General features: G+C 41.1%; 1 protein-coding gene and 1 pseudogene across 4 annotated transcripts in view; one reads left to right on the forward strand and one right to left on the reverse strand.

The window, feature by feature from the left end:
- MARK1 (microtubule affinity regulating kinase 1) overlaps positions 1-10,983 on the reverse strand; it is a 122,180-nt gene extending 111,197 nt beyond the window's left edge. For all 4 annotated transcript variants that reach the window (XM_027611599.1, XM_027611598.1, XM_027611597.1 and 1 more), the window contains exon 1: positions 10,790-10,983. In XM_027611599.1, the coding sequence (XP_027467400.1) occupies positions 10,790-10,840 (51 nt within the window). In that variant the 5' untranslated portion in view covers positions 10,841-10,983. The remainder of the gene's footprint in view (positions 1-10,789) is intronic.
- On the forward strand, positions 1,122-1,493 carry LOC113932437 (annotated as a pseudogene).
- Positions 10,984-18,286: the final 7,303 nt, after the last annotated feature.

Here is an 18,286-nt window from a genome sequence, read left to right on the forward strand (position 1 = left end):
CACTAGACCTGCCTTACAAGAAATGCTTAAGGGAGTCACTCAAGTTGAACAAAAAGACACTAAACAGCAGCCACAGGAGAGCATACAAAAATATAAACTTCACCGGTAATGGGAAATATATATACAAACACAGAATACTATAATAATGTAACAATGCTGTGTAAATCATTTTAATTCTGGTATATAAGTTAAAAAACCAAGTATTTATAAAACTATAACTATAAAATGTTAATGGATATACCAAAAAATGTAATTTGTGATAACAACAATAGAGAGCATGGGGAAGGAAGAAGTAAAAGCAGAATTTTTGTGTGAGATTGAAGTTAAGCTGCTATCAGCTTAAAACAGGTTTGTTATAATTGTAAAATGTTTTATGTACACCCACAGTAACCGCAAAGAAAATACTTAGAAAAGATACACAAAAAAAAAATTTAAAAAGAAATCAAAGCATGTCACTATAAAAAAAATCAACCAAACACATAGGAAGACAGCAAGAGATGTTAAGAAAGATAAAAGAACTATAAGACCAAGGGAAAACAAATAGGAACATTATATAATGATAAAAAGGTCAACTGGCCAGGAAGATATAACATTTAAAAATATTTAAAGACCCAAATCACAGCACGTAAAATGTATGAAGCAAGCAATGACAGAAATGAAGGGAGAAACAGGCAGCAACACAGTAACAACAGAAAATTTCACCACCCCATTTTCAATAATTGGTAGAACATCCAGACAGATATCAAGAAGAAAACCGAAGACTTGAACAATGCTATAGACTAAATGTTCCTCACAGACATATTTAAAACATTTCACTGAACAGCAACAGAACACATTTTTATCAAATGTATACAGATATTCTTCAGGATAGGGCACATGTTAGGTCACAAAATCTTACAAATAATGCTAGGATCATATCGAGTATCTTATCCAAACTAACAGTATGCAACTAGAAATCAGTAACAGAAGAAAACTGGAAAATATGTGAAAATTAAGGAACATATTCTCAAATAACCACTGGGTCAGGAAGAAATCGAAACAGAAATTAGAAAATATCTTGAGACAAATGAAAACGATATACAGTCCTCTTTCCATCATCAGGAGCAGCAGATTGTGCAGACATGGTCCAAATTAAGGCTCGAGACCTTTGCAGCATCAAGGAGGAGGAGCTGCTTAAACAGCTGGAAGACCTGAAGGTGGAGCTGTCCCACCTGTGCATCACCAAAGCGACAGGTAGCATGGCTTCCAAGCTGTCCAAGATCCGAGTAGTTCGCAAATCCATTGCCCACGTTCTCACCATCATCAACCAGATTCAGAAAGAGAACCTTGGAAATTCTACAAGGGTAAGAAGTACAAAGCCCCTGGATCTGTGACCCAAGAAGACATGTGCCATGCACTTCTGGCTGAACAAGGAAGACGAAAACCTGAAGACCAAGAGGCAGCAGTGGAAGGAGTGGCTATACTCCCTGCGGTAGTACACAGTTAAGGCCTGAGCATCAGCATCAATAAAACACACACTCATACACACAACTGAGGGAGGGGGAAGAAAAAAAGAAAAGAAAAGAATATATAAAAACTTACAGGATGCAGCAAAAGCAGGACTAAGTGGGAAGTTCATAGTAGTAAAAACATTAAAAAAAAAAGAGCACTCTCAAAATCCACCTCAAGGAACTAGAAAAAAGAAAAAGTTAAGCCTAAAATTAGCAAAAGGAAATTGTAATAAAGATTATAGTAGTAATAAATGAAGTAGAGAATAAAAAAATAGAAAAAAGTCAATGAAGAGTTGGTTTTTTGAAAAAAAAAACAAATGAAAAAAATCTCTAGCTAGACTAAAAAAGAGAGAAGAACAAAATTAAAATAAAAAATGAAAGAGGAAACATTACAACTGATGCCATAGAACTAGAAAGGATAGTAAGAAACTACCTTAAGTAATTCTATGCCAACAAATTGGCATATTGACACCTAGAAGAAATGGGGAAATTCCCATGAACATACAACCTACCAAGACCGAGCAGTGAAGAAAAAGAAAATCTGAACAGATGTAGTAAGGAGATTGAATCAGTAATCAAAAACTTTCCAACAAAGAAAAGCCCAGGACCAGATGGTTTTGGGTAAATTCTACCAAACATTTAAAGAAAAACAGGGGCACCTGGGTGGCTCAGTCGACTAAATGTCTGCCTTTGGCTAGGGTCCTGGGATTGAGCCCCATGTTGGGCTCCCTGCTCAGCGGGGATCCTGCTTTTCCCTCTCCCTCTGCAGCTCCCCCTGTTTGTGCTCTCTGCCTCTCTCTCTCTCTTAAATAAATAAAAACTTTAAAAAAAATTAAAAAGAATAAACACCAATCCTTCCAAAACTTTTCCAAAAATTGGAGAGAGGGAAACTCATTGTATGAAGCCAGCATTACTCTAATACCAAAACCAGAAAAAGACACTACAAGAAAACCACAGACCAATAACCTTGATGAACATACAGGCAAAAATCCTAAATGAAGTCTTAGCAAACCAAATTTAACAGCACATTAAAAGGATCAAACATGATGACCAAGTGGGATCTATCCCAAGGATACAAGGATGGTTCAACATAGGTAATCAACGTAATATACCACATTAACAGAACAAACGATGAAAATCACATGATCATCTCTATTGATGCAGACAAGGCATCGATACCCTTTCATCATACAAAACTCTCAATAGGGGTGCCTGGGTGGCTCGATCCATTAAGCATCGGCCTTTGGCTCAGGTCATGATCCCAGGGTCCTGAGATTGAGCCCCGTGTTGGGCTCCCTGCTCAGTGGAGAGCCTGCTTCTCTCCCTCTGCTGCTCCCCCTGCTAGTGTGCATGCACACATTCTCTCTCTCTCTCTCGTCAAATAAATAAAATCTTTAAAAACAAAACAAAAAACTCTCAACAAACTATGAATAGAAGGAAATTACCTCGACATAATCAATACCATATATGAAAAGTCCACAGCTAACATCATACTCAATGGGGAAAACTGAAAGTTTATCCTCTGTGATCAAGAACAAGGGAAGGATGCCCCCCTTGCCATTTATATTCAATGTAGTACTGAAGATCTTAGCCAGAGCAATTAGGCAAGAAAAAGAAATAAAAGCCATACACTCCGGAAAGGAAGAAGTAACAGTACCTCTGTCTGCAAATGACATGATCTTATATGTAGAAAACCCTATGACTTCCACCAAAAAAACCCAAACAACTGTTAGAACTATAAATGAATTCAATAAAGTTGCAGGCTACAAAATCAACAAACAAAAATCAGTTGTGTTTCTATACACTAACAACAGATAATGTGAAAAGAAAACTAAGAAAACAACCTCATTTACAATAACATCAAAAAAGAATAAAATATTTAGGAATACATTTAACCAATGAAACAAAAGACTTGTATACTGAAAACTACAAAACATTGCTAAAATAAATTAAAGAAGACACATATAAATGGAAAGACATCCTGTGTTTATGATTTGGAAGATGTAATATTGATAAAATGTCCATACTACCCAAAGAGATCTACAGATCAACACAATCCCTATCAAAACCCCAATGCCATTTTTTTACAGAAACAGAAAAGACAACCCTAAAATTCACATGGAACCACAAGGACCCTGAAAAACCAAAACAATCTTGAGAAAGAAGGACAAAGATGGAGGCCTCACACAACTTCAAAGCACATTACAATGTTCTAATAATCAAAACAGTATGGCACTGGTGTAAAGACAGGCATATAGACTAATGGAATAGAATTGAGAGCCCACAAATACATCTTTGTATATATGGTGAAATGATCTTTGATAAGAGTACCAGGAATATACAAATGGGAAATGATAGTCTTTTCAATAAATAGTGTTGGGAAAACCAGATCTTCACATGCAGAAGAATGAAATCAGACCTTTATCTTATATCATACACAAACATTAACTCAAAATGCATCAAAGACTTAAATATAACACCTGAAATTGTAAAACTCCTAAAAGAAAACACAGGGGGAAAACTTCATTACATTGATCTTGATAATGACTTCCTGAATATAACCCAAAAAACAAAGGCAATTCAAGGCAAAAAAATAGACGGGTGGGACTACATCAAACTAAAAAGCTTCTGCACAGCAAAGGCAACAATCCTCACAGTGGAAAGGCAACCCACAGAATGGAAGAAAATATTTACACACCATATATCTAAAAAGGGGTTAATATCCAAAATACGTAAGGAATTCTTACAATCCTGATTTTTAATGGGTGAAGGACTTTAAGAATAGACATTTCTCCAAAGAAGACATATAAATGGTCAATACGTATATGAAAAGACAGCTCAGAATCACTAATCATCAAGAAATGCAAATCAAAACCACAATGAGATTATTACTTCACACCTGTTAGGATGGCCATTATCAAAAAACAAAACAGACAATAATAAATGTTGACATGGATGTGGAGAGATTGGAACACTTGTGCACTGCTGGTTTGAATGTAAAATGGTGTAGCCATTATGGAAAGCAATACAGAGGTTCCTCAAAAAATTAAAAATAGAACTAACATATAATCTGGCAATCCACTTCCAGATATTTATTCAAAAGAGTTGAAACCAGGACTTCAAAGAGAGATTTGCAATCCCATGTTCACTGCAGTATTCACAACTGCCAAGTTATGAGAACATCTCAAATGTCCATCAATGAACGAATGGATAAAAAATGTATTATATACATTCAATGGAGTATTTTTCCTGCATGAAAAGGAAGGGAATTCCATCATGCTTTATTATGGGTGAACCTCGAGGACATTACACTAAGTGAAATTAGCTCATCATAGAAAGACTGATACTGCATGATTCCACTTAAATGAGATATGTAACGTTGTCAAACTTATAAAAGCCGAGAGTAGAATTTTGGTTTGCAGGGACTGGAGAAAGAGGAAAATGGGAGCTGCTATTCAATGGTATAAAGTTTCAGTCATGCAAGATGAAAAAGTTCTACAGATCTGCTATACAACATTGTGCCAACAGTTGTGCACTTAGAAGTTTTTTTAAAAAGCAGATTTCATGTTACATGTTTTTTAGCACAATTTAACCCAAACTTAACAGAGAGATTAACAGTGATTTAAATACAGCTAAAGAGACTTAGCCAACTGAAAGATAAATCTAAGCATTACATACCGTAACTGTACTGCAGATTATACTCTACACTGTAGTACAGAGAAACAATGAAACAGGAGAAGAAATGAGAGTCTAAGACATATGTAGGATAGAATGAGAAATTTTAACATATCTAATCAGGGCACTGGAAAGACTAGAGAGAACAGCGGTAAATTAATATTTAAAGAGAGAATGACTGATTGTAGAACTGATGAAAGATATAAATCCACAGATGATAAATCCAAACAAATCATGCAGCTTGTAGTACACAGAGGGAAAGAACTTGTGGAAAAAATGAATGAGAAGTCAAGGCACATGGAGGAGCTATGGTCTAACATAATCAAATCAGAGTCCCCAGATGAACCTCTAAAGGGAGCCGAAACAAGGCAATTTTCAAAGAGATAATAGTTGATAAGTATCTAGAACTAAGGAAAGATAGGAAATCAGAGACATAGGAAGCAAGAAGGAAAAAAAGAAATCCCTATCTGGGGCACCTGCGTGGCTCAGTTGGTTAAGCGTCCAACTCATGATTTTCAGCTCAGGTCATGATCTCAAGGTTGTGAGATCAAGCCCTGCATGGAGCCCCACGGTGGCTCCACGCTGGGTGTGGAGCCTGCTTAAGATTCTCTCTCTCCCTCCCTCTGCCCTCCTCCCCACTCTTTCTTAAAAAAGATTAAGGAAAAAAGAAATCCATACCTAAAAACACTACAGTGGAAGTCCAACACTTAAAGAAAAACAGAATCTTAAAGAGACAGATGGAAAAATCACCTGCTTTTTTTTAAAGGTTTTATTTATTTATTTGTCAGAGAGAGAGCACAAGCAGGGGGAGCGGCAGGCAGAGGGAGAAGCAGGCTCCCCGATGAGCTAGGAGTCCGATGTGGGACTTGATCCAGGACCCTGGGATCATGACCCGAGCCAAAGGCAGAGGCTTAACCAACTGAGCCACCCAGGCATCCTGAAAAGATCACCGACTTAATGGCAGATGACTTCTGAACAGAAACAGTGGAAATCAGCCCAGACCATGGGATACTATCTTCGGAGCAATGAATGAAAATAGCTGTCGATTTTGAATTGGAGACTGAGCAAAACTATCATTGAATAATAAGGGCAAAATATATTTCAGATTTAAAAAAGAAAAGTTTATGATTAACAATCCTTTACTAAAAGAACTTCAAAGGTGTTCATTGGGCAAAGGGAAAAATGACCCCCAAAGGAAAGTCTGAGAAGAAAGAAGAAATGGTTAAGAAATAATTTAAAAACCACTGGCTGATTCTAGTTTTATTCAAGGAAGGAGGCAAGCTTAGAGTCCCCCTACTCCTCCGCCATCTTAGCTCCCCCTCCCCATGTGGCTGATTTTAAACAACCTGGGCTTAAAAAAAGAAGAAGAGTTCATAATAGCATTTTGGCCAGACAGGAATAGAAGGTAGAGATGTTTTTCTGACAATGGACTGTCCTGCACACCCACTTTGGAGACCAGTAGTGTGGAATATACACAGACAGACGTTCAGCTACAGCAGACAGCAATCCTTTCTGTAACCAATTCAGAATTTTTCTTAGAAAGATAAGCCATCCCATTAAGGGTTTACAAGTTAGGGATAAGGGGGAAAGAGCAGTGGAAGGTGTCAGAGATTATACCTTGGGCAGGTCACATAACTTTCTGAAGGCTTCTGCCTCTGTTTGTAGTATGCAATACTTACCTCTCCCAGTGTCACTAAGATACTTTGATGATAAATGAAAAAATTCAAAAGGGAATGTTCCAGCACTGATGTCTTCCATATGACTGACTACCAGTCACTGTGCTGGGTGCTAGGGATACAGAATAAAGGGGACAAAGTAAGTCAGCGATTAGATTGGGGTGTGATAAGTGTGGTGACCTGTAAGGCATGCACAGGGTACTGAGCAACCCAAGGGCAGTGGCAAAGGCATGCTTCTCTCCTGCCTTTTCACATCATTAACAATGATTCCCACAGGACAAACTACTGATGGCCACTGTAGATAGACTAAGCACTTGTGATAGTAATCACAGCGAGTTTCAGATCTACCAAAAGAATCACCTTTAAGAGTTTTATTATTAAAAGATTCAAAATAAATTTAACCAAAACATCCCAAAGAGTCAAATCAGTTTTCTTCATACTAATTAAAATTCACCACAAAAAGCTAGTCTGGGCATTTTGGATCCATAAAAATCAGCATAATCAGAGTTTTCCTAAAACACAGAAAAACAATTTATCTTGCTTCATTTAAAAGCATGTAAGAGTATTGTTAAAATATTATCTACATTCATGCTGGAACTATCCAAGTATAATTTAAGAGAAGAAAAAAAATATTTCAAATGCCCATTCTTTTTCCGGACTCTTTACAACCTAAAATCAAACACATTTTGTGTAAATTAATTCTATGATCTGTAACATATCTTTTCTACTTTTTCTTTTCCTTTTTTTTTAAAAAAGATTTTATTAATTTATTTGACAGAGAAAGAGTGCATGAGAGAGCACAAGCAGGGCGAGTAGGCTCCCTGCCGAGCGGGGAGCCCGGTGTGGGGCTTGATCCCAGGACCCTGGGATCATGACCTGAGCCAGAGGCAGACGCTTAACAGACTGAGCCGCCCAGGGGCCCCTTTTCTACTTTCTCTACTTCACTATAAGTATTTACTGTGTTAGAAGTTCATCACTGGTTGTTTTGTGGTATGTAGCCAATTCAGGCCTATCAATGCACAAATCTTTCATCTAGGAAAATAACTCCTGAAAAAGTGCACACAGAATGTTCTGGAAAAAAAAAAAAGCAATTCTTTCTCACTCTATTACATACCATAGTAGTAATAGGAGATCGGTGCTGTTAACATTCCTCTTTTGAATTTCTTAATTTATCCTCAACATATATTAGCAGCATAAATGGGGCAGAAAATACAAAGTCCAAATACATTCACATATGACTAAACAAAATTTCATATTAACTGCAAATGACAATAAAATACAAAGATGGTTTTTAAAATTGCCATATCTGTTTAAATTAAAACATTTCTAGCAGTGGGAGAATGTTTTTAGTTATGCCCTTAATATTCCAAAGGACTTGAAGTCTTTATGGTCATTTGAATATAAATTTTCCCAACTATCTTAAAAAATATGTCACTTTAACTGAAAACAACTACAAACAAATGTACGTTTTGATTGCCATACTGGCATTAATATATTAGCTAACAAGCAGGCTTGTTCTTTATTTCACTGATGAGAGGTAAGTAAGAATGGATTATGACATTTACTACTAACCAGAGAATAGAGACACCAACAATGATTTAATAGCCATCTCCGGTGGTCCCTTTGATAAACGCCTATAGCACTTACAAACCAAGTTAGCCCTATTTACACAGTTTTCTTCTGTACACTATTTGTTTGGGATTATATTTACTTTTCCTGTAAGCTCCTTGAGGGGAGAGGCCTTATCTTAAACAATACTTCCGTATCCCCACCAACTCAAAAACAAAGCTGGGTGCACATTTACTGATTAGTTAACAGCCACAGTGTAATAGATATTTTTGACAAATTGGGAGATATTAGGCAATTAGGAGAAAATCAGAATTGGATAAAGTCAGATACGTGGAGATAGTCAGGTACAACACAAGGACAGGGGACAAGACCATAAAAGTGACTTTGAAATAACATGTTCAGAATCAGAGCAAATGAGTTTATACAGCATAATTATTTTCAGAAGGTGCAACAAAATTTATCACATGATTATTGCTTAGCTTAAAAATCCATTGGGTTTTGGGGGGGTCTTACATGTGATGCTGCATTTTGTACTATTCCTTGATGCATATTCCTATAATGCTCTCATATCCTTAAAAAGTACCTTTTTCATGCAAGTATGGAAAGAGCTATACTATTCAAAATCCAAAAGAAAATAAAAACAATGTATTTTTCCACCCTTCCTAGGTTAACAGTGCTTTGTTAATAAAAACAGAGGTCATCATCCCTCTTACTTTTCATTCACTGAAATGACACACTAATGACAGGAATCTTTTTAGAGCTCCTGTTAGAAACATTGTTTCAAAACTTGACTTTAAGATCAACTTTAACCAAATTTTTCATCTTTTCCCCTGACCTTCCTTCAATCTCCCAATCAAAATTATGCATCAATTATATTTTTTTAAACAAGTCACGATGCAAAATGAAGTTATTATAATTTCTCCTACAGCCTCACACTGTTTACCACTTTCAATGCACGATACTAGGGAGGACAAAAGCACACTCTGAAATACCTTCCCAGCTTTTTCTAACAATAGTCCCTTACTAGAATTTCTTCTCCCTTCATGTAATTATATTAAGTTTCTGTGTCCCCCTACTCTCCCAAGATTAAATAATCTGTTTATACCAGCCGCCAACACTTCAGAGGTGAGCTCCTATCTTCTGCCTCATACCTTTTGTCTAAAAACGCCAAAGCACTCATATTTTATTTTACCAACGTTATGACGGCTTCGTACTCCAAGATCGGAGTCTGAGTTAACTCGACAACCAGAGAGATCTGGACAGCCGACTAAACTTGGTACCCTCCAGCCCCCTTAAAAACCAGTCAGAAAACCAACCAAGGCCCTATTTACAAGTCATGAAGGTTTAAAACACACACACACACACACACACACACACACACACACAGAGAAAAAAAAAAAAAACCTTTTCCACAAAGAAAATCACACACACACACACACACACACACACACAACTGTACTTTTTCAGAAGGTGGGAATACAACTGATCTGGTCCTTTCGGTTTTCAAGAGTTTAAACACCAGGGACATCTGCATCCAGATAAAAACTCCTGAAGGCAATCTGATCAAAGACATAGAAAATCCTTCCTTCAAAGAAATGCACCGTGTGACACTCCAAGAAGGAGGAGAGATATTTAAAGTAAAACCTGCCCTGAATTACCACCACTGACTTGGGGAAGAGAATAAAAAGCCGCTGGCTTCCTCCGTTTAAACGTTTTGCTGTAACCCCAGGGCCATAGAGGCTGTCCGGGAAATTCTTCTACTCATCCCTCCCGAAGAGTATCTCGGCATCAGGAACTCATCTACACAAACACACACATCGATCTCTACTACCACTCTGCCCCTTCCATTCCGACCTTCCCCCTGCGGTGCCCACGACCCAAAATGGGACACGATGTTACAAAAAGCAAAGTCATGGGGCAATGCAGGGGGGTGGGGGTGCAGAGGGCTGAAAGGGCCAGAAGAGCGAGGGGGGAAGAGGTAGTCAGCTGGCTCGCCCGCGACCGTAGAGCGAACCCTCGGGTGGGGATACAGCATGCCGAGAGACAAATACAGCAATCCGGGATGCCCACTCTGCCCTCGCCGCTGCCTCCCTGCCCTCCATCCGCCCACCCTCTCCGGGAGGACCACCCCGAGGACAGGGCTCCCCGTACAGCTCCCGCCCTCGCCCTGCAGGGGAAAGCAGCGAAATGGGGTTGGAATGAAAAAGGGGGCTGAGCGGCGGGCGAGGGGCACGCCGGCTCCAGGTGGAGACGGTGCCGCGGCGGCCGCTCGGGAGACCGAGGGGGGGGGGAGGGGGGCGGCGGCCCGGTGGAGGGTGAAGCGGGGGTCGGCTCAGGGTCTCGCCCCCGCCGCTCCCCGTGGAGGCTCGGATTACTCACGTTCTCCGTGTCCCGCTCGTTCACCGTCGGCAATGGCGTCCGGGCCGACATTTTGTGCGGGCGGCAGGGTCGGGCCGGGGTCTCGCCGGCTGGGCTGGGGTGCGGGCCCGGGGGCGAGCGGAAGGGGGTGCGGGCGCGGGGCCGGGCCGGGCCGAGCGGCTCCCGCAGGCCGCGGGGCGGTGCAACAAGCGGCCCCGGCGGGGCGAGGGGGAGGAGGACGCGGAGGAAGGGGAGGGGGAGCCGCTTCCCGCGGCGGCGCCGGCGGGGGACGCGGGCAGTAGCGAGGGCGGGCTCCGGGCGAGGGCGGTTGCCCGGCGCGGGCCGGGCGGCGAGGCCGGCGGGATGCGGCGCCGAGGGGAGGGGGGGAGGCGGGGAGGCGGGGAAGGGGAGCCGGGGGGCGGCGGCTGGGCCCCGCTACGCTCCTCCGGCCATGGCTGAAGGTGAGCTCGCCCCGCAAATCACTGCCCGGCTCGTCCCGGCGAGCGCGGCTCGGGCCCGGGAGCCGCGGCCCTGACAGCGCCGCCCGCGCCGCGCCCCGCGCCCCGCCTCAGGTGTGCGGCGCCGCCCGGCCGAGCCGCAGCCACGCGCCCGGGGCCCAGCGGCGGCGGCGCCCCGGCTCCCGGCGCGCCCGTCCCGGCTGCTCGGCGCGCTCGCCGCCGCCGCCGCGCCTCAGCCGGAGGAGCGGCCCGAGCCGGCAGCGCGCGGAGCGGCGGGCGCGGCACGCAGCGCCCAGAGGCACTTGGCGGCCGCCGCCGGGTGGGCGGGCGCCAGCCGAGGGGGCCTCTCCATTCATTCCCTCATTAGGGATGCGGGGCCGCTCCTCCCCCTCCTCGCGCGCGCTCTCGCCCGCCGGCCCCGCTGTTTATTTTTGTTTCTCGCCCCACCCGCGGAGTACGGTCGTCTGAGAGCCTCTGGTGGCTTTTATTTGTGTTCGTGTTTGGGTTTTGCCGGGCGAGGTGAGAGGGCGCTGGTGCAATTAACTGGTCCCCTTTTGTCCGTTTCATCGGAAAGAATGGTGCGATCCTCCGCCGCCCGTCTCCTACCTCGGGACTTTTCCCAGGCTTAAATTCTGCTCTCCCGCCCCCGTGTCCAAGCTTTCTCAATTCCTGTCCTCCCCCCCCCGAGCCCCCTCTCAGTCCCCTTCTCCAAGGAGCTGTGGGGTTCAGGGTCACCCTAATAGTTGGGCAAACGGCACAAAACCGCTGGAAGCGCCAGCAGCCTGGGCGGGGTGCAGAGGGCTCGGGCGGGGCAGCTCGCCGAGGTGCCTTCCAGGCGCCGCCTCCTTGGGAATGGGGCCGCAGAAGAGGTCGTGCAGCGCCCATCGCAGCACCCCCCGGAGCGGGTGAGACCGGAGTCCCAACGTCTACACTGACTGATCGTCACTTCCTGGGACACAAGGAAGTGTCACTTAGGCGAGCTTGTTCAGGGAGGGTGGAGAGGCTGTCTTTGATTCTGGCCCAGTCATACCTCCCCCAGGTGGCTTCCTCACCCGCCCACCCACCTGCCACTTATATATCCTTTAGACATCCCTGTACAATGCACTGTCCAGGGCCCATTAGCCCTTTAAAAAGCAATGCTACTTCTTTCTGTCTTATCTGGGAGCTTACATTTTGCACACTCAGCCTCTAGGACAAAAACCTTATCTCTCTATTCTTTCCAATATTCCAAAAAGAATTTACAATTCTTTTTCACTTCCTTTCATGGGTGGACAGGAAGATAAAAGGAGCAATAGATGGAAGGAGGTAGATCCAATTTTCGAGCTACTTTCATAAGCCTCCAATGGGAATCTTAAGATGATGGGAAATTCCTCCTCTCTCCTGAAGTTCATCCATTTGAAGAATCCCTGTACCAGATGGTTTTTACCCTGACTCATTAAAGGTTGTTTCTGAAATTTTAACAGTTGACCCTTAAAACATGTTCCAAAAGACCTAAAACAGCAAATACAAAGATACTCTAAGAAAAAAAAAATTCTCATCCGGTAAATATTCACTTCTTGAACACCATCTAGGTATTTATTTCTTTAGCAGTTTATCTTGTAAACACGTCTCAATTTCACAAGGCAAATAAAAATCACAAGATCCCTTTGGTGTTCGTCACCACTATTCAAATAAAATGCAGGCTTTAGAACTGCAAGGCTGCATCCTGAATTACGGTGTACAACTGGGAATGCCAAGCTCTCACAGTCCCTCTGCGGAGATCCTGAATCACAAAGATGGATTGAAGTTGCCAGGGCAGAAGCCTTTACTTTTCTGATCAACTTAGAGCCACTGCTGCCTATCGGTGCTGCTGATGCCATGTCAGGAGCACCATTGACTGCTGCAGCCACTGGAGTACCCTGTGTTACAATAGTCCCCATGTCAGCGTGGGAATAAGCAAGTATCTATAAAACAGTGCTCAATCCCATTGGCATATGAATCATTCCTTCAACTGGTAGCATGGATTTTTTTTTTTTTTTTTTTGGTGCCCATTCACATAGTATCCTGTCTTTATCCTTGTATTAACCCAGACAGACACGTATTTCCCTGTTAAAGTCCATGCACCTGACTTCCTCAAGATCACAGATGCACTGGGTTGATAGTGTGCAGAAGAAGACAACTGGAATACGTGGTACTGTTCAATTGTGTACCTGGTACGATACCCACAGGTCCACCTCCATAAGGTCCTTTATACCTGTAAGGTGTAATGGTAATTAGAGCTCAAAGGAGAGCCCAGGATTTCTGGCATCGTGGCTTGCAAGGCTTTAAAGTGTATGTTAAAAGTCACGGGCAAATCCCTTAGCTGTGTTTGCTACACTGGGCTCGTATATTGAAACTTGCTGAAAACATGTAGTAATAGGAAGGGATACTTATTTTTAAAATCAATCCATAAAGAAAGTTTTATAACAGTGGCACTACATTCAAACGGAGTCTTATTGGGTGGAGAGCTGAAGTCCATAATGCTGGCTGCCAAAATAGACAAGAAACAATGTCATCCCCCCAAAATGTCATTCAAATAATCCTTACTCATGCCTACAATTTTAGGCTTGGTATATAATGAGAGTTCATTTGGTATAGGTTAGAAAAAAGTCATTGAGTGTGTGCATCCATTTGAATTCTCCTTCCCTTAACCTGGCAAGAGGCAGTTCTGTGAATGGATCACAATTTACTTAGCTACAGCCCTTAATAATGAGAATGCTCATGAGCAAAATTTTCTTGTGTCAGTATGTATAGCTCCTTGTACCTGTGACGATGAAAAAGTGACAAGAGTATTTTAAGGCTTTGACTAATTTTCTTTAGGATTATTAAATGTGGCATGTTTAATTCAGAGGTTTCTAACTTCAGATATTAGGGTAATAAAGGTTTCAGGAAAAAAATTGAAGTACTAAGAAAACAAAAGAAAAATAAAGATCTACAAGATTCTAAACCTCCACTGAAATGTGCTAAAAAAGCATTGTTTATCAGCAGCCCTCCAGAGTGCAGTTTTCTAGAACTACACAATTCTATACAGTAGGTACCAGCTACTTGTGGCTATTGAGCTCTTGACATGTCACAAATGTGACTAGGGAACTGAATTTATTATTTGATTTCATTTTTAATTAACTTTAAATATTTAAAAACTGATAATTGATTCAGTGAGTGGGGAATTTTAAGTTGTTACAAAAAGACTTGGATACACAAACCTACCCTTTCAACTAAATATTCTTTTTTTTAAGATTTTATTTATTTTAGAAAGAGGGAGAGAGTGCATGTATGAGAGTGGGGAGGGGCAGAGGGAGAAAATCTTCAAGCCAAATCTGTGCTAAGCGCTGAGCCCATGCAGCGCTCCATCTCAATCTCACAACCCTGAGATCACCACCCCAGTGGAAACCAAGAGGCAGATGCTTAATTGACTGAGCCACCCAGGCTAAATATTCAACTGAATATTCTGAAATCAATCATTAGTTCAATCATCAATAGCTCAAGTATTTCTGATGAAAATTTGTCACCTGAATTGAGATGTGCTGTAAGTATAAAATGTACACTGGATTTTTAAAGACAGGGAAAAAAGAGTGTAAGATATCTCTTTAATAAATATTATATTGATTACATATTGAAATGCTAACATTTTGACATGTTGGGTTAAACAAAATATATCAAAATTAATTTCAACTGTTTCTTTTTACTTTTACGAATGTCAAGACTAAAAAAATATAAAACATATTACATATGTGACTTAAATCATCTCTCATTTGGACAACACTTCTCTATTTAGTTGCTGAAGAATCAAAAACCTTGATTAGAAGCTATTAATAATTACCTCTTTGACTCAACAAACATTATAATAAGTACCACTCTACCACATGCCAAGCACTATACTGTTCAAAGGGAATATTCTTCCCTAATAGTCACTAGCAGTTCATATTCTTTTTACAGAGCTAAATGAAAAATATGGTGAATTCGTACAAATGAGCGTTAACAGATTGCAGTCATTTGTAAACAAAGAATTTATCGAATGTGACAGATTTAGCAGAGTTCGTAATAAACTCATAAAACTGTACATTTCTTATATCACGTGCTCTAAATATATCTAATATCTGATAGACTTGGCCAGTCAGCAGCTATTTACTGTTGAGAACATACTTTGTTTCAGTAGGATACAAGGCTATCTACAATCTTTCCTCTAACCCACAGAGAACTACAAAAAGGGCAGTTCTGTAAGGTAACAAAGAGTTGTCCCAGCTAAAGAGAAATGTGGTTAATGTTCATCAGGAAAAGAACAATCAGTTCTTTTCAATAAATAAATAAATAAATAAATAAATAAATAAATAAATAAATGGTCCTGATTGTTCTCCTGTTGTTCACAAGGTAAATTTGTATTGCATGTCAACAGCCAAAATGTAAAATGTAGAACCACTGAAATGGAAATGGACCTCAAGAGAAAAGATCTATTTTATCTTAAAAACTGTATAAATCTGCTGCCTTTTACATTGTATATATGGTCATAGAAGGACTGAAGGGTCCTGTGATTTACACATTATGCTTGCCTTCATAGCTGTCCGAGACAGCCCCAGTCAGCTCATGGGGATTTGAGGTCGGGCCATTCCGCACCTCACAAACGGCATCTCTGTCTACGCCATATTTTACCTCTCTCCATTCCCCCAAGCACTCGAGGTGGGCAACAGCGCACTGTTTGGAATTCCCGGAACGCGCCATATTGCCTGACTTCTCTGCACCTCTGTGTCCTTTCTTCTCTCTTCCGGGAATGTCCTCCCCTCTTTTCTGCCTGATGGACTCAGAGTTGGCCTTTAAGAACCTTCTCTTGGAAGGCTTCCATGATATCCCCGCCCCTCCCCACACCTACAGAGTTAATTAATCACTTGGCACAACCTCTAAACCCTGAACATTCTCCTGCTGTTTCTCCCCTAGCACTGTGTACCTGGCTGGTCCCCCGCCCAACTGTGAGCTAGGTCAGGGAAAGGAATAGGTCTTTTAAAAAAATTTTTGAGTCTAGTTGACACACAATGTTACATTAGTTTTAGGTGTACAACATAGTGAGTCAACTTCTCTGTACACTATTCTATGCTGACCACAAGCGTAGCTACCATCTGTCACCATGCAGTGCTTTACTGTATCATTGACTATATTCCCTAAGTTGTGCCTTTTATTCCCGTGACTTAGGAATATATTTTACTTAACTCTCTTAGCCCAGGGTCCAGCACAGTGCATGGCAATTAGAAGATACCCGATTTCCTAAATGACTTTTATTGACTTGTTCCATTTTCCTGCATTTCCATTGAATTCTAAGAAGCATCATACAGGAATTGAAATATAGTATAGGAGAATCACTAAAGGTTGCCCCTAGGGGCTACCAGAGTAGATAAGCGTCCTCACAGTATATAAAATATCTTCCCAATAAATGTTATTGACTGGGTAGCAAAGTGACTCTCTTCTGTCTTCTGTAGAGTAATAGCTTAATACAGTACTGCTAATTTTATTACCCTGTGACTTTACTGTAATCTTTCATTTTTATCCATACATAGGAGTTGCTGATCACTGCTATTTCAATAAAACAGTCTTTTAAATGAGTATCTGCATAAGCCAAGGTGTAGTGACAGCAAGGACTCACTTGGTCAGGAGAAAGCACTTCAAAGGTAGGTGAAAAAATTCAAAGGAGAATGATACAATGACAGGATGCCAAAGGCAATAGAACTGGCCGCGATCAGCCCCAGGAGGAGTCATCAGGAATCCGGTGCCTCTTCCTCCTAAGCAAAAACCTTTCAGCAGGCTGAGCATTACAGCATTACCTGGCAGTGCAAATTGGGACAGCAAAACAAAGGACAAGACACGTGGAAGTGATTACTGGTGGTGAGTTACACATTGGTCTTTGGCAACGTTGAAAAAATGCAGATAAAAATCAGCGCTAATAGTATTATGTTCAAATAAAAGGACATTGATTAGGTATAGACTCACATAGGTGTGGATACACCTACATCATTGTACCTTCCAAACTATAGTTTTGTAATGTCACATGGGAAGCAAAACAATCCTTTGAAAGTCTTATGGAAACCACCCTAAAGTAAGAGTCGGGTTCTTTGTCTTGGCATTTGCATCTACAAATTGCACATAATGTAATTCACCACCCTTTTATACAACTTTGTAATTTGATTATCTGATTTCATGGACAACATACTGAGTGAACTGTCCTCTTATATTTTTGTACTTATTTCGTTAGCATAAAAATATCAGTTTTATAATTTCTTTTTATAAACTATTTAACTGTTGATCACTTCAAATTGTTTTTTCTATGTTAAATGCTATGTGATATACATTTTGATGATTTTCTTCCTTTCCTACATAAATGCTGACACCATTTGTTACTTTGCTTTTCCCTCCTTCATTCATTTAAAAATATTGAGCCCTGCTAATGCCTGGCACTATTCTTAGCTCTTCAGAAAGAGCAGTAGACAAAATAGACAAAAATCCCCACCCACATGAAGTTTACATTTTGATAAGCACTTTCAGTGTCTAGACAGTTCAAAACCAGAGGCCCCCATAATACAAATAACATTTTATGTCCTGTGTTGGTTATTTTTCTCTTTTACCAGACATAAGCACCCAGATTTAATTTTTTTTAAAGTAATGAATTGCAGTAGCTAGATCTTTTCTCCAATCCACAGGTAATTGCTTTCTCTCTTAGTATTTTGGCCTTTCTCCAATAAGCTTTTATATAAACAGCTTCAACTGGTTCCACAAGTAGGTTGGGCACTTTAAAACCATAATAAAGATGCCTTCCTGACCGGGTGACTTGTATTGGATCTACATTCTATAATATTATCCGAGCTTTATTATATTGACACCAACGTCCCTCCTACATTTCATCATTATGAACAACTTTACCTTCAATCACTGGTGGTTTTCTTCCTATTTCCATTAGCCCCAGATCAACTGTCAATATTTTGGTAATTCAACAAGATCCATATAATAAAGAGGAATCTATATTTATAACCATTTTAGATGTACTTTTTTTTCAGATAAAAGA

The sequence above is a fragment of the Zalophus californianus genome, chromosome 10 (assembly GCF_009762305.2).
Source record: "Zalophus californianus isolate mZalCal1 chromosome 10, mZalCal1.pri.v2, whole genome shotgun sequence".
NCBI lineage: Eukaryota > Metazoa > Chordata > Mammalia > Carnivora > Otariidae > Zalophus > Zalophus californianus.